The 17388-nt window shown below is 40.1% G+C and overlaps 1 protein-coding gene across 1 annotated transcript in view; it reads right to left on the minus strand.

Annotated features, from left to right (window-relative positions):
* Positions 1 to 17388, minus strand: part of DGKQ (diacylglycerol kinase theta) — an 80404-nt gene that overhangs the window by 61718 nt on the left and 1298 nt on the right. The window contains exon 3 of the mRNA XM_057373090.1: positions 17238 to 17383. Coding sequence (XP_057229073.1) covers positions 17238 to 17383 — 146 coding nt within the window. The remainder of the gene's footprint in view (positions 1 to 17237; positions 17384 to 17388) is intronic.

The raw sequence follows: 17388 nt of genomic DNA on the forward strand, positions 1-17388 counted from the left end.
ACTGTCTCATGATTGCAAACACCAGAATAGAAAGGACCAAGAGAAGGATTTTGATTTTTTTGATTTTTTTTTTTTCCAGAAAGGACTGTTGGAGTTCAGTGGACCCTTTTGGAAGGTGATAGCACAGGCATTTTTTGCCTCACCACTCACATGGTGCAAAAGACCAGCGACCTCTGCAACAAATCAAGTTTAGCAGTAGTTTCCAACAGGCAACACAAAGGATGTTTCAAGTGCAGTTTCAAGTGCAGTTTCAAGCCTTGTGCTTCCTAGTAAGAAAGGAAATGTTTTAAATGCAACAGGTACTACAGGGAGAATAATGGCTCTTGCCATTTACTCCAGAGGGGTAATTTATTCCAGCAGAGACTATTGAATTCCTTTTCAATACTTCCAGTAATTTTCATTTTCATTCGCTCCAGTAAAGAGAGTATTACTGCTAAAAGTGCACTACAACTACATTTAGCTATGTAGTCTGAAGAGCTAGTGTGAGATTCTCATGTGCTCTAAATCAGCAAGACTACTTTCAGCTTGCTAAAGGTAGCAATTTACAGAAGCCAAGGTTCTTTAACTTCAAATCAATATACCAGATTATAAATTTGATCATGTAGCATACATCTTGTTTTTATCAAGATGAAAGAATGAATAGGTGTAAAACTAAACCCTCAAAACATTGCCAGGCTTTCTGTAAAGCTCTGTGCTTTGAAGAGGCAGCCATCAATACTTCCAGCAACACAAATATTTCTCTCAAACAGATGCAATTATTACAAATCTTTGTTCCATATGTCACCAACCTATATAAGGCCTTCAACAATCAGGAACAAGAGGAAGTATTTGAATTTTCCTACACTATAGTCTTTCAAGTGGTTATTCTCACCCCTCCCCTCACTGAAAAAACAAAACTCCAAACTAAACAAGATAGTGCTCAGCAACTGAAAAAACAGCTTGTTTTAAAGAGCACTGTCAATCACTGCTACAATATGAGAAAACAAGATGTTCTCTTATTGCCCCTCTTATTCAGGAAGAAGATGTAAATACTTGTTCGGTCCAGCTAATACATCCACATGGTTGCCCTGAAACACAGCAGAACCCTCTCTGCCATCTCGTGGATCACCAAACGAAACTGCTTTACTCCAGGACCTGGTTGGGCTTCCAAAATTCCCATTTTGTTTGCCATCATTCACAGAGATGTCCTGTCATAGGTGCTACTTGGCTTTGCCAGGACTCGCAGTCATGAAGCTGCAGCACTGGTTTATATAAAGAGGCTGTTGGCGAGTGCTTGGGGAAGGAACATGGGCACAGAAGTGCTAAACATGGAAGAAGCAGCTTGCCCAGATTTGTTAATACAAAGGCAAAGATGGCCACTGCAGGAGGCACAGCTACTGCAGCATGCTTGAAAGACGGAAGGAGGAACGACAACTGCCTGTAGACGGACAGAGAAAAACAAACAAGGAATCTAGCAAAGCCAGGGAGTAAACCAAAGCTTCAAAGCTGTTATGCAAGACAACAATAACAGTGTCTACTTCCCAAACAATGAATCAGTGGGACTTAAAGGGCATATCAGCACCAAGACAATGCAGCCTAAGTGAATCTAACTCTTTCAAAACAAAGTTTTATTTTGGTCAGAACTAAGTAGGTTATTTCCTCTGCTCTTCCTGCTCTTCCATAGTATGTGCCTGACATATCAGAAGACAAAACACAGGCTTAACCTGCCTCTGCCCTTCAGGGACTTTATCACTCCCTTCTGAAGTTGTCCTTGGTGTGCAAGCAGCTTATTTTGTTCAGTAGGAGTGCCTCTGCATTCACTGAAGAGATCCATTGATAGTTAAAAGACAATAGCTTTCAGAAAATGCCCACAGGCTAATTAGCCACAGATTGGAGAAAAATATTTTTATTTTTTCTGTCACAGCATTCTTAAATGTATAAAACACACTTATCAGACTGCTTATGCAGACAAGACCATTCAAGCTGGTGGAGGAATCACTATTTTCATGDGTATCCTAATAGCAACACCCATTTTACTGGAAGTTTGTGACTTAACTTTTACATTTGTTACACAGCTTTGAGCTCCTTTTCCATTGTAGCAGCTTGCCAACACAGATGCATTTAGCTTTTTCTTTTAGGACTGTGACCACAGGCCAGCCTGAATTCTGTGACTATTCACTGAAAAGAATGCTGGATGCAGTACATGGACTCTGCCAGCTTATTTCCCAATTCAGCAGAAACATGCAAAGACCTGTGTGCAAYATTAGCATGTTCTCTCAGACTAAAAACACAGCTCAGTTTTTGTTCAGAACTCTGTTGTGCAGTGCTTGTTATATGACACCAGGAAAGCTGTCACTAGACAGGAATTGAAAAAACTCTGAAAGCTTTAAGAAATCAGGCATTAAAAAAACCCCTCCTTTCTTGCTGTGGTGAGAAACTTTGGGCCTTTGCTTGTCTTTCAGTTCAATGAAACCACACTGTAAATACTCTTCCCCAGAAAATCCAAAAGAAATGAGAACCTTGTTAAGGTTTTCCAGGTACTTACTGAGCACCCTTACAGATCACTTGTATTTGGCAGCTCTTTTCTCTCTCCAGGATTCTCTGGTATTGTCAACTAACCACTCCAACCTGCTTCTGCTTTAAATGGAGATACCAGTATATACCCCATCTGATAAAATTGCAGTTTGCCTCCACACAAAGGGAACTGCCTTGCACTTAATATTTCCAGAACCATCTATGTGAGAATACTTTCTCTTTATAGATGCAGATAAAGAAATCTTTTTGTAGCACATGAGCTCTACAATTTCAAGGCAGCATATCTGAATTCCTATTCACTTGTATTTCAGATGTGCTGTTAGAAAATAACAAAGTAACATGTGAAAAAAGACAAGCTTGTTATTAATACAACAATCAAGTTCAATTATATACTTGAACTGTCAGTGATTTGGTTATAGAAGGTTTCCTTGAATTGTAGTAGCCTCACAAAGCACCTGGGCTATCTAAGCACTTCTCACTCTCTCATCCCTAAGGCTGTAAATATTCTGAAGCCTACAACAAGATATCTTGCTTCTCCAGCTTCCTGGTACAGTAAAATGAGTACTGAGAAATTAACTAAAGGAGCTTCACTTGCCAAAAAGAACTCTCTCCATCCTCCCATCTCCTGACTTCACCCAGAGCAGGTGATCCTGCTAAGCAGGCAAAGCCAGAGCACCAAGAGCCGGAGACAAAGGYAACTATGCTGTGTGCTCACCCCCAYTAAGGCTTCACACTCCAAGGAGAAAATAACTGCTCAGGGAAGTCATGTCATAGTAACAAAAGCAGGCATCTCATTGGTCACGAAGTTCTTCTAAGTCATAACCACAGCCATCAGAAAATCTAGACACCCCACCAGCTGTGTCTATATGCAGAAGAGGGGTCTATCCACTCCACTTAAGATGCTGCAGTCCACTCTCTTTCCAATGTGTACAGTATGGCCAGTAAGGACATGGCCCAGCTGCATGTGGGCTGGGGGTTGAACAGAATGACAGRAGCCCTGCCTAGATGGACTTGGGGGATGTTGGTGGATAAAAAACTCAGGAAGCATGGCTGGCAGGTTGAGGGAGGTGATTTTGCACCTTTACTGTGCTCTCATGAGATCCGACCATCTCATGAGCATTCCATCCGGCTCTGGAATCCTCAGCACACGAGAGAAAGGGTATGTTTGAACAGCCCAAAGAAAGGCCACTGAAATATCAGATGGCTGGAGCACCTCTYCTGTGAGGAAACACTGAGAGACTTGGGATTGTTCAGCTTGGAAAGAGAAGGCTCCAGGGAGACCTTATTGCAGCCTTTTAATTCTTAAAGRGAGCTTACAAGAAAGATAACAGGACCCATTGCAATTGGGCATCTACCGTAGAAGAAGGTAGATTTAAACCAGATATAAGGAAGAAATTTGGAATGACAAGGGTGGTGAAACACTGGCACAAGCTGCCTAGAGAGCTTGTAGATGCCCCATCACTGAGAACATTAAAGGTCAGGTTGAACAGGTCTTTGAGCAAACTGATCTAGTTGAAGATAYCCCTGCGTATTGCAGAGGCTGTGTGGGAGTAGGGTGTTGGATTGGATAATCCTTGCAACCCAAACTATTCTGTGATTCTGCTGTATAAAATTTTATGAGAATGGGGAGTTCTGCATAGGCTTTACTCTTTCCCTCTTGAAAGACAGCTGGATCAGACATCCCACCAGTGAAGTTAAGGTGAACACAAAATTTCAGAGGTATGTAATTTTAGTACTGAACAGGTCCCCAAGAGTGTTTTCTTCTTCAGAGAGATGGGAGATGACTAGTGCCAAACTCACATGCACATCCAGAAAGCACCAAAAATTTCTCTTTTCTTGAAGATTAGTCCAACGACTGGACAGTGCCCTGCGGCAAAGCACTGGTTCACTGATGGAAAACAAAAATCTCAAAGACAGCTACAACATCAGGAAAGAGTTCAGCAACCCATCTCCTGACAATTTCAAAAAAAAAAAAAAAAAAGAGATTCTTCAAAGAGGCATCCCACTAACAATGTGAGATTTCACAGGGAGCCTGGAGGGACACAATTTTTGCCACCAACAATGAAACAGCAACAGACCACTGCAATGGCTGTGACTTCTCCCAGCATGAAGGAACCACAAGCTCCCAATCATACAGGCTACTAGCAGTATTCGGGGATGTGAAGGCAGGAATCCAAAAAGAAATTGTCTCTGAATCTCAGAAATCTGCCTGTCTCAGGGCAAACAATTAAGTACTTCAGTAGCTCTTTTGTACAGGCTGAAGGATGTAGATTGCCCACACAAACCACATGCAAGACCATGCAACATGATTGTGGCTTTTTCCCAGGTTTTCCAGACTACAGCCTTTATGCAGCTAGAAAGGGTCAAGCCAGTTCTAAGGCTGACAGAAAAACCTCTGATCACACTCTCTATACATGCAGTGAAAGGCTCTAGATCCTAACAACCTTCAAAGGAAAAGGTCCTCCAATGACACCCAACTCATAGTTTAAGCAAGGTGCCATGAGGATAAGAAAATCAAATACCAGATACCACTATAAGCCTCTTTGAAGACAATTTAGCAATCAGCAATTTCTCCTTTTCTTCAGCTGGTGCCTCTTTGTCTTCTACTGCAGACTACCCATGCAATCAGCTGAACCACAGTGGCTGACGCAGARATGTGCCAGCTCTGCAGCATCTATAAATGAAACTGGACAGGAGGGGCAGAAAAACATGAAATGGTTAAAAGCAGAAGAGCAACAAGGAAGATCCAGCTGGACCAAAAAACCTACTGGASGGCATGCACACCAATGTCATAAATGCTTAGCCCCCTGCAGCTGTTGTCTGCAACAGCTTCTCCAAGTCACTGTTTTCAGCATGATGCCTCACAAAGAGAAACTTTGTCAATTGTTTATCAGCACTGTCCAGCTGACTTACAGCTACTGGTCAAAACAAGAGCTACAGCTCATAGCATTTAGAACAGCACAACAATAACTATAAGGAAAATTTAAAGGAAAATGCACTAAAACGATTTGACATTTACTGCAAGCATCCTTGCAAATAAAACTTCATCGCAGAACCATAGAATGGTTAGGGCAGACAGGGACCTTGAAGATCATGTAGTTTCAGCTCATCCTGCCACTCACTACATCAGGTTGCTCACCATACATCTTCAAGAATGGGGCATCCACAGCTTCTCTCAGCCTCTGTTCCAGTACTTCACCAGCCTCTGAGCAAAGAAATTCTTCGAAACATCTAATGTAAAGATATCCTCTTTCAGTTTTAAAACCACTGTCTCTTGTTCTGTCACTATCTGCCCATATAAAAAGTCACTCTCCCTCCTTTTTAAAACCCCCTCTTAAGCTACTAGAAAAGCCTTCTCTAGGCTGAACAATGCAGCTTTAAGTCTGTCTTTATTGAAGAGGAGTTCCATCCCTTCAATCATCTTCACAGCCCTCCTCAGGACACACTTGAGCAGGTCCACGTCTAYCTTGTGCTGAGGATGCCAGAGATAGATGCAGAGTTCCTGGTGGAGTCTCAGAGGGGCAGAGTAAAGGGACAGAATCACCTCCCTTGACCTGCTGGCCACACTGCTTTTGGGGCAGCCCAGGATCTGTTTGGTTTGTGGCATTGCCAGCTTGAGTCCAGCTTTTCACCCACAACAACCCTGAAGCCCTTCACCATAGATCTGCTCTCAAATGATTTCTTCTCCCAGCCTGTACTCATAGCTGGGATTGCCTCTACCCAGTCGCAGCACTTTGCTCTTACACTTGTTAAATTCATGAGGTTATCATGCCAAGGCACCCTGCATGAACTCTGCAAGGTTCCAGCCTCACACATGTGGCCTCCTGCACCACTGTCACGAGTTACAGCACAAATAAACCCACACACCACCATGTCAGTATCATACTCCAATAACAACACAGATATCTCCTATGAAAAAACAGTTCTGTTAATTCTTCAGCTATGTTAGACAATACCTATTGCTGAAATGCCTTCCCATGTACAAATGGGAAATAACAGTAGCACATCTTCAGCTTTGAAAAAGAAGAATTTGAATTACACTTRAATAAACAGGGTGGATCTTAGCTGAACTTAATGCACAGTAGGACCCCATAAGCTGTGACAGCATTTTGTCAGAAAAATGTGACATTGATAAATTGCCTGGACACTCTCACAATACCCAAAGACTCAAAGACATTCTCAACATTACACCATCCACACCAGCTGTAATACAGACCAGTCCTGCACCTGTGGGGCATATTACCAAGGGCTCACAAAGTAAACCCCACATGTATCCCATGCACACAGAGGCTCAGTGAGTTAGCTCTATGCTTCTAGCAGTGGGAGAAACCAAGAATTCCCTCCAAAGCATAAATAAGATGTTGAATGGACCAAGGAGAGCTAGGCAGCATTTCACATAAACGCAGTCTTTTCCACTCAGTGATATAACCAGTAGATTGGAGGTTTGCAATCCCTCCTCTGCCTCTTAAAAACTGAACATAGAAAATGAAAATATAGTAAAAAATCCTGAATGTACTAGAAAAAAAACCCACTGCTAAGCTTAGCTACAGTCATACCCACATACCTCTACAGCACAATTACAATATTAAAGAAAAAATCGATATAAAAACAGATGTCCAATTATTAATCTACAGAACCCCAAAATAAATTTTCTTCCACTTTTAACTTTGATAATCTCTGGATTATTTAAGGCATCTCAACACTTCCTAGCAACACAAAACAAGGAAAAAAGCCAARACACCCCAGAGCTGCCATGGCAACCTCTACTTGTCATTCCTATTGGGCTTCATTTCCAAGTTGCATCACACTCAGAAGTATATAAAACTATAGGATTTGAGTGAAAAAAAAAACCACAGACCTAGAAAGAAGAGCGGAAAAAAATGCAGAAAACAAAGAAACAGAATCAATCCTATGCCAACTGGGTAAGTAGATTCAGTATCTTTTCAGTGTGGTTACTACAAACTGACCTATCGACCTGGTCAGGAAACTAAAGGCAAATGATTCACATGGTAGTGAATCAGGAAAAAAAAAAAACCACCCACAAGGCACTGTTTCCAGAAAGGCTAGCAAACTGAAAGTGCTGATATCCATGATTTTTTWAAAAATCCTGATTCATAATTTTATTCACTTCAAGCATTCTAGAAAGATTCCTATTAAGAAAGTGTGAGGATTTTATTTCCACCACTTAGGCTTGAGTCATTGATGAGATTGCAAACTATATTTATCCAGAATTAAGGGAACASTCTGTTTCACATTTCTAAGATCATACAAATTCATAGAAGATGAGTGTTTATATCTATCCAGAGATCAGAAGCCCGCAGTGATAAGTTACATATACCACYGGTGAATACACCAGAACTTCCAAGGTAAAATAGCTCTGTTCATAATCAGTAAAATCCAAAATCTCTCCCTAAAAAACTATAAATCTTTCCCAAACGGGGAACAAATTATATCAAGGATTACATGTTCATTTTAGTTTAATGTTGTTTAATGTGATGTTTGCAATTGATCAGACAGAGAAAGTTGYAGCACTTGATCTTAATTTACTACATAGCATAATCAGCTATTAATTTATACATGTGAATTATCAACATATGTGGAATTGTTCTTAAGGTTTCCCATAGCAGCATATCTAAGCATATCTGAGCAAAATTAAAAGTGAGAGAGCAAAACTGAAAAAGTGTMATATATCTCCATTATCTTATGGATTTATTTTTAAATAATCTACTTGGTTCATCTGAAGAAAAAGTGCTTGAATGAAAAATAAGTYAGTATCAAGAATTCTCCAGGCATTTGCCAAACAGGTGCTACTCTGGAGCAGAGAATATAATAGTAATAGAATAACAGAGGTCAAAACCAAAATGGACACAATGATATTTGGCTGTTTTAAAGAGCATTTCTAACATTGTACTTTAGCCTATTTTTTAAAAAAATTATTTGTCTAGCAAGGCCTAATAGTTCCAGCTGCTGTTAGTTAACTTCCTCACAAGAGGAAATTTAAGTATGTAATTCTGTATTTGATTTCTGCACAGAAATCAAAACAGCAATCTTTAGAGTTGTTCTTGTTTTTAAGGTTATATCTCTTCTTTCACACCTCCTTATTTTGGATCACGTGTTTGATTTCTTACTCAGCATCTTCTATTTGCAGAATTAAGTCAGCATCCAGACAAGAGGGCTGGAGCATTAAACATTAATTGTAAGCACCATTTTCAACCCCTTCTAGGATAAAGGGATTATGACTACTTTTTGGAAGGGCTATTCCTACCAATGACAATTATCCAGCAGTGAGGGCAGACACACTGCTCACAGCTCTCATGCCCACCTGCCAGGCACAACKGTTACAGTGCAGTGCTATACTACTGGGACATCCAACAGCACCCACCCACAATCTGGGCAACAGCTTGCAAAAGTGTCTTCAGAGTTTTAAATTATCAGAATATCAGTGAATATCCAAAATTTTTAAAATCCGTTTTTCCAACATCTGTATCAACACTATTTTGAGAAGAGGATGAATGTGAAAATGCAGTTTTTTCCTAAATTGCTGCTCAGCCCACATCTTTGTTCTAATTATAAGGGATTCTTTTTATAGCAGACACATTCATTCCTAGTTCTAATGAGTTTCCCATGTAAATTCATATGTGTGATAATTTACGCTCACTCTACCRACCTAACTAGATTCTGAAGAAAATGTGTCATCTTGCACAAAGCCTTTCTTATTCTGAAAGAAAGTATCCACAGTCTCAAATAGGATTAGCTTTTTCACTYTATGTTCAGAGCCTTCCCTCATGCCATCTTCATGTTTAGAGGAATTCTAGCAATTTCCTTGTATTTACGGAGATCYCAAGCAAAGAGGCCAGCCACATAATAGTTTCAGCCCTGAGGAAGTATTTTTGCTTGAAACACTTATGGAACTAGTTAGAGGATCATTTCTTATGTTCACTGGTTAACAAGGTGTACCAGTTGTTATTTTCACATTCTGCAGCGAAAGTATTGCACAAAAAGGACAGACTCATTTCCTGAATTATTGCATGACAAACCAAGACACTAAAAAGTGACACAATCTGCCAAGCAGAAAAAGGAATGATGAACTGAGATTTTTTGATATGCATTCTTGCACTTAAACTGGATGTCCTACTTCCTAGACACCGTAATCTAATGTTAACCTGCAGAACAACACATTGCTCCTACTTTAACACCTAAAGTTGCTACAATTCAATAATTCCTTAGAGGAAAATCTGTTTAGCCAAATATTCAARATGCCTCTAGCAGTATTGCATATGTGAAACCTCCAGAGATGGATTAAACAGTGTTCAAATACAGCACTGGTTATTCTGTTAGCTGTTTAAGATCTTAAATAACATTATTTTTACAATAGCAAGTGCCATGATAATTACATCATACAACCGATATTTAAAAAGAAACCAAGCAGGTGAGTGATACCAGCACATTACATTAATAATCCTAAACATATTTCTAAGAAAATAACTGATACTCAATTTTAAACAGGAAGAAAAGCAACCAAGTCACATAAATGTACGTGAATATATATGTAGGAATACACACACACACACACACACACACACACGAACACCCTCCCACTCTTCTAGAGCCAAGCAAATAAAAACACTTAAGTAAGAACAGGAAGTGAAATGAGTGGTTGACTGTATTCTACTGAATAACAAACTTCCACAAGTGAGAAAACAGCAGACAACAATATGGTTTAAAAGGAAGACTATTGTGGTAACACACTTYGAACAAAAAGAAATGCGCTTCTAGCATGTTCCTTATTACACTGCAATATACACATTAGCTTTTGCTCTTGGCTTAGGAGTATTTCCTAACAGGCTTCTCAAAACCTGCTAGGAAATAATAACCTTGACAACCTACCATTACACAAAAAAGCTTTGGGAAAAAAAGAAATCAAACAGTACAGGAGTTAATCAGCATGTACTGTTTAATCCTTTATAAAGGCGTATACACTATACATACAACCTGCGCATTCCCCACTGGAGCTGAGTCAGATTAAACACATTCAAATAACTTAGTCACCTGTTTTCTGTAGGTGTTGCAAAAGCAGTTTCACCAAAAGCACTTTCATGAGCCAGCTCAGGATGGATCTAATTGAGCAACAAGTAGCCCAGAAGGAAGTCAGTTTGAGCTAATGAAATGCAGAGTTTGAAGTATGTCTGGAAGAATCTAGTGACATAACCTAAAAGCAAAGGTCATTCAGGRACAGCCTGGTTCAACGAAAATTCCAAACTGCCACCTGACAAAGGAGYTCCAAAATCAGGCAGAGAACTGGCTTTCTAAGCGATACTAAGAAGCAAAGCAACATTAGGGACAACTTATAAACMCATGCAATCAAACAAGTGAAAACAGACCAGCAAAGGCACCCTATCCAGAGGGGACCTACCCAAAAAAAATCCAATTACGGGTGACGGTAGGTAGTCAACTGAAACATTTGTTACAAACCGCCAAGAGACCTCGCATACCATTCCCCCTGGGCAGTAAAAGCAGGAGGCCCCACCTTTGAGTTACAATTACATCTGGGTAATTAATGACATTGAACACAGCACTGTCCCTGCTGTGAAGCAATTGGCAGTGGAAAGTGATTGCTTAATGAGGTTGTTTCACATGGAAAACCCCAGGACATTAACAAACGTTATCAGGGAAACATCGAAATAAAAGYAATATCACCACTTGAAAAAACTGCTGGGCACTAAACTGAAAGAGGACTGGGTAATCACACAGAGATGTGCACTGTAACCCATGGTAATACAGACTTCTGCATCTATGAAGAAGGAATGCATGCCATCTCTAGAGCAAGGGGAGGTGTTACCAAAATGTACTGCTTTCCAAAGAGAAAGCAAACCTGAAGCAGGAACTGTTAGCACGCAGCAAATGCATGTAAACATCACTGAAAATTGGAACAGGCAAGTGCTTCTCCACCCGTAGAGTACTGAGATAACTTCTGACTGAAATGCTGCACAGCTTTGAAAGAAAATACTGTTAAAAGGCTCAGTACTTTACTTAGAATATGTTTTATGGGGTAAGCCTTAGAGTTAACTGTCGTTTGTTTATCACAGAGAAATAACTGGTCAGGCATTTATCTCCCACACAACTGCAGGAAAGAATAAAATCTTTTTAGACCCTTAGCACAGCACTGCTATCGTCTGTGGGAAACTTACCAGAGGAAGATTGGAAAATTTTGTGCAAGATGAAAAGGACCCCAGGGTATTACCCCTGAATATGGCTGAGAAACACCTGACCATATTATGCCTAAGGAATATCTGATGAATGATCATCTAGAAAGAGAACCTGCAGAGCACCAGCCGCAGCCACTTCACACCATGATGGGTAGATGAGCACCTTCCTTACTGCTTTTGTCACTCACAGCTCACAAAGTCAGGCTGAGGCAGTAACACAGATGATACATGAAAATGCTGTGCAAGGCTTCGTATTGGATTGCAGGCTTTAGCACTTTCTGCAGTAAGTTATTTACTACCTAATTGAGTTTCTGGACTGAAATCTGGGCTAATGCTATCAACACAAACTGTAGCTTCCAGCTACAAAAGCTGTGTGCATTCTCACAAAGCTCCCTGTCCTTTTCTCTGCACTACTGATGGTGACAGTGATATTTTCCTCTGAGGCACTGTCAGAATGAAGCGCAGAAGAGAAAAGCATAAATTCTTTTCAATACAAAATGGATTACCCTTCAAATCCAGACCAGTAAATTGCATTTTTCAATGTGACAGTCAATGCTCCAAACATTTTTCTCAACATGTATATCAGCTTAACCAGAACCGAGCCCAGTTTCTGTGTAAGGTTTTATTTTGTGGAATTTTTTTTTGGGGGGGGAGGTTTCTTTTTTTGACAGTCTGTGTTTGCTCCCAGATAAATTCAGAGTCAGATGGCTCCATCTAAGTTTTAAATGTAGCAAAGTCACATTCACTCAAACATTTGAGCACCAAACATGTTGCACAGAAAAGCCCCACSACCCACAAGAAAAGCACTGAAGAACAAAACAAAGTCTTGAACATTCAAACCGATTGGAGGCTAGAAGCAAAAATATACTGTGGTTTTAACTTCTTGTAGCTTTTATTTTTAGTTCAAAATGCAGCAAAAGCAAGCAAAGCTCATCACAARAAGGAAGAATATGTTTTTCCTTTTGAACTGCAAGCATTAAGACTTTTGGGGGAATCTCATACATCACTCACTGTTTTTCCTTCAAAACAGATCTGAATGAAACGTGTAGGGTCAAGGATATTTCAGATGTCTGTCTTAACAACAGAACTTACTACAAAGGATGAGAGTTCAAGGAGATTGCTCCTTGTCCCCTTATTCCCTGCTACTACTTCCCCATCACAACAAACTCCCTGTTCATCTAACTCCCAGCCTTAACACACCTTCTCTATCTGACTTTATTTTCTTAGAACAGCCTTTAAATGTAAGAGACTGCATTCAAAACAGGTCAAAAATATGCATCTGAAGACTGCTGCAAATACTGTCTGAACATCTCCAGGCTCTCCTAAATCAACAAGGAACAACATAGTTTGTCCATGTCTGGGACATGCCTGTATAAATCACAGCAACTTTCTGSCTGCCTCGCCAAATCTGAGATTTATGGCATAAATATAACTCAAATTCACCATTTACATTTAATTCTGGAAAAGCTGTGGTGTTTTCAGCCAACATCTAAATCAGATCAAGAGAAAGAAAGATTTACACCTCTTGGAGTAAGTGTGGATGTTCCACTTAGAAGCCTAAAAAGAAAGCAATTTAATTCCACCCCCTCCCCCCCCGCAAAAAAAAGCCTCAACTCCTCCCCCACCCCCCCAAAACAACAACAGAAAACCAAGGTGCTGTTTCCCAAAATATTATTTGACTTAGAGCCTTCATATCAAGACAGGTACTCAACCTTCTCAAATGAAATTCCGCAAATAGAAACAGACATATTAACAAGTCCACAATAGTAGCTTCCCATAAATTTTCTAATGAAATGTATAGACACAAAAAACCTAAAATGGTTAAATACTTGTAAATTGGCAGTCAAACTTGCTAATTACTTAAATCCCCCACATTTTATCTTTGGCTAAAATAAACCAAGCTGAGTTTACATTAGAAAGTTTTATAGAACTGAAAGTATTTGTAGCCCCCAAAATATAGAGATTCACAATTTTTCCAACTATTTTTTTTTCTTGAAGTGTTTTATGTAAAATAAAGGCACTTTGGAAATAAATGTATGCATTGATGGCTAAAAATAATATCAAAGGCCAATATAAAATATCTGCTATCTACATAGGAAAGCATAGGAAATTGGTCTTTCAAAGAGCTACCAGTAAGAACTCTCTTTACTTCTTAAACAGACTTCATATACTAATAGTATTTTTCATTTTTAAGATGCATACACACATRCACAAAAACTCAGTCACTTACACTGCCTTTTCTTTGCCACACCTGAAGAAATTTCTGCCCATTCAAACCTGAAATTACCATGCTTAGGAAAGCAAGAACAATGCTAGAGAGCAGTTTTTTGTATTCAAACTCAAGTATCACCTATTCTGTCACACATACACACACACTTTTCAAAGGAAGTCACAGCTACAAATAGGAAAGCAGAAAGAAAAATACTTCAAAAAGTTTACAGAAAATAGTTTTGTCAGGGCAGGGAGGATACGTGAATAAACCACAGATGGTTGACTGATATTATAACAAATGTGTGCACAGAGGCTTGATACAATGACATTTTCAGACCCAACTGGATACCTAACCCACACAGGAAGACTACTGCCTTCCCTGTAAAATTGCACWTGTAAAATTACCTTGCCACTCTAAGCAAGAGAGCTGCAATTCTCCTCTGGAGTACCTTCAATCCCGTACAAAATGTTGGTGACAGTGGCCACCAGCACTGTACTGAACCGGAGAGCGAAGCAGTATTTACTTTTAAACAAACAGATTAGATGCAGGACACTTCGTGCCTTGTGTGGGGAGCATCAGAGCATCTTTCTATGTAYTCGTTGGTGTTCACAAAATGAAAAGCTAAGCATCCCTTATCTTGGCCTACACTATCAAAAACATTTTGAGAATTCTATTTTCTTTTAGTTTTGCTATTTCGCTATGTAAGCCACATGAGCATATGCTGAGTAGTTGATAAGTTTACGGAAAAACTCCACAGACTTGATCATTCACACACAGAAGATGCCATTCTCCAAAGGTCTACAGGATGACTCCAAAACACAAATCCAGGAGATTCAGGCCACACAGCTATTCAAACTAATGACAGACAAGAGGCTTTATTAGTTTGTTTTGGTTTTTTTTGTTTTTTTTTTTTTTTTTTTTTTTCCCTTTCCTTTCAATAACTGGTGGAGTGGCATCATCAGCATACCTGACTCCCTTCAAAGTTTGGAAGCTTTATGTTTTGGTAACAACCAGCTTCAGGCAACGTCAACACAAACAGTATCAAGAGCCTGAACATCTGAACCCACCGATCTGGAACAGCAACCACTGCAAATCCATTTAGAAAATGGCCCCTCAATGGCTTCATTTTGAAGCCAGTAGGTGGTTTATCAAAAAGAGTCCAAACATACCTGCAATAAAACCTGCAAACCTACACTCTCTTCGGAGAAGAAAGAGGAGGTAGCAATTATCTACCATGTTTTTCAAGTCTACAGCAAACGATTCATTCACTAATAGYTGGGTGGGTTACTTTTTTGTTTTAACAGCCTGGCACTCCTATCACTTCCTAAAGCACTGTGATCAAACTCCATTAGTTAAGGTAAATGTGACAAGGAGGTAACTATTAATGGAATTTACTTGAAGTATCATTTAAGAAATTGTATTAGCATTTATTAAATAACTTGGAACTTGACAAAAGAAGAAAATGGCCCATCAGGTGGTTTTGAAATATGTTGTTTAGCAGTAAGTTGTTGGAAAGACAAACATAAGCCTAAGCATAGGTGGTTGGAAACAGATAAGTAGACGAAAATTATTTTTAAAAAGCAAGTTCTTCACCTAATGGAGATACTGATGTGCCAGGTGCCATTTCGGGGTTTTCCTACACACTGTGAGTGGAGAATGTTGGAGCTAATGAAAACTAGGAGCGTTTTCTCTCTCTCATATTACTCCTCACTGAGGTGACTTGTTTGGGGKGGAGTTTTCAGATGTTGATTCAAAAGAGGTACTTTAACTGTGTAGCTTGGGAGCATGTCATCAGCACACCATCATTAGACAGTGGTGCTAAGGGTGCTTTATCCAGAATTCTGCTGGAAAAGCAAACACAAACTGTTCCAGAACACAAACTGTCAGTGGAAAACAAGGAAAAACCCTAAATGCAACTTGCAGCAATACATTATCTTTAAGYACGTAACATGTGAGTGGAAAAGAAAAGTGAACCATTTCGGACATTCTGCTCCTTTCACATTTTTCTACCTGTTACCATTACCAAAACTGTTCGGATCTTCAACTGACAAACTGGAATCTGAATGCCCAATTTTATGACTCTAATAATTTGCAATTTTTTTGAGTCAGAGATAGAAGTGACAATAGAAGACTAGCTCTGTGCACTTTCACAACGAACAAAATTATCATGTTGAGCTTGGGGCTTTTTTGCTTATCAGGGTAAGCAGTGACTTCATGCTACAGACAAAACAACACATTTCTAAGAAAACTTTTAAGCACATATAAAACCATCCTTGTAAGACTTGCTTTGCACCACACAGGAACATGACTTCCACCCAATTTAATCCTGCACCCTCTTTACCCACGGCAATGACAAAAGGCAGAAGCTGTTTCAAGAATTGCAGGGCACTCGTTCTACACCTACAGCCCACACCACAGTGTTTGATAACCATCCAAACAATGAGGCTCTTGTACAACCTGACTCTTCAGACTTGGCCTTGGAGCTGCAACCCAAGCCAGCTGGGCTGCATATGCTCRTGAAGACATCAGGGTGCTGTTTTGTTTGGGTTTTTTGTTAGTGGTGGTGTGTTTGTTTTCCTTTAAAGAGGGACACAGAGATCCAGTCTTTCCTATGACACCACTGGATTTAGCTGCATCAAAACAAGTCATAATTTTGTCCCTTCCAAGAACCTTGGCTGTGCATAGGCCTTCCTGGCCTATGAGTCAAGATTYAAAAGGTTCAAACTCCACACAGGTCTCAGATTCTTCATGCCATCAGGCATTTCAGCAGGTAAAGGTGCCCGTGGGGATGGATCCATTGTAAGCTGCTGGGGAGCTCGGTRGCTCACAATAGGTCTACCCCAGGATGGGCTTGGGCACTGCTGGATCGCAGCACATATCCGAGCAGTGACACACCTCCAATTTTTTTGTTATTTTCGTTAGGAATTATTATCACCATCAGAATTTATTACTGTAATTTTTAGAGCAGAATTTTCAGTATTACTATTTTTTTCAGGCTTGATTTTTTGCAATTTACGACTACTGTTATCAGAATTTTCAATACTATGTAGAATTTTTGTTACTACCAATAGATACTTCTTTTTGTGACAGAACGCACTATTTTTATTATTGTGTTTCAGTACTGTGCTTTAGCATTCCGCTTACTGCATTAGACTTTATCATTAGATTTTAGTACTATAATTTGTTGATACTAATTATGAATAGAGTTTTTATCACTAGCGCGTATAGGCAATTTTTCTTCCCCTCCGCCTCGCCCCGGACGCGTCCCCAGCAGGTCCCGCCGCCCTTACCGCGCCTTCCCTTACCCTCGCACTGGTAGCCGGCCAGCCCCCAGATGAAGTCGGTGCAGTAGTGGCAGAAGGTGGGCTTGGTCAGGGTCACCCTGCGGAACGCGTGGCCCGGCGGGCTGCCGCCCCCCGCCACGGCACGGCCCCGCCCGCCCAGCACGGGGCTGGA

The sequence above is a fragment of the Malurus melanocephalus genome, unplaced genomic scaffold (genome assembly GCF_030028575.1).
Source record: "Malurus melanocephalus ecotype Western Australia unplaced genomic scaffold, MMel_1.1 scaffold_184, whole genome shotgun sequence".
Lineage (NCBI taxonomy): Eukaryota > Metazoa > Chordata > Aves > Passeriformes > Maluridae > Malurus > Malurus melanocephalus.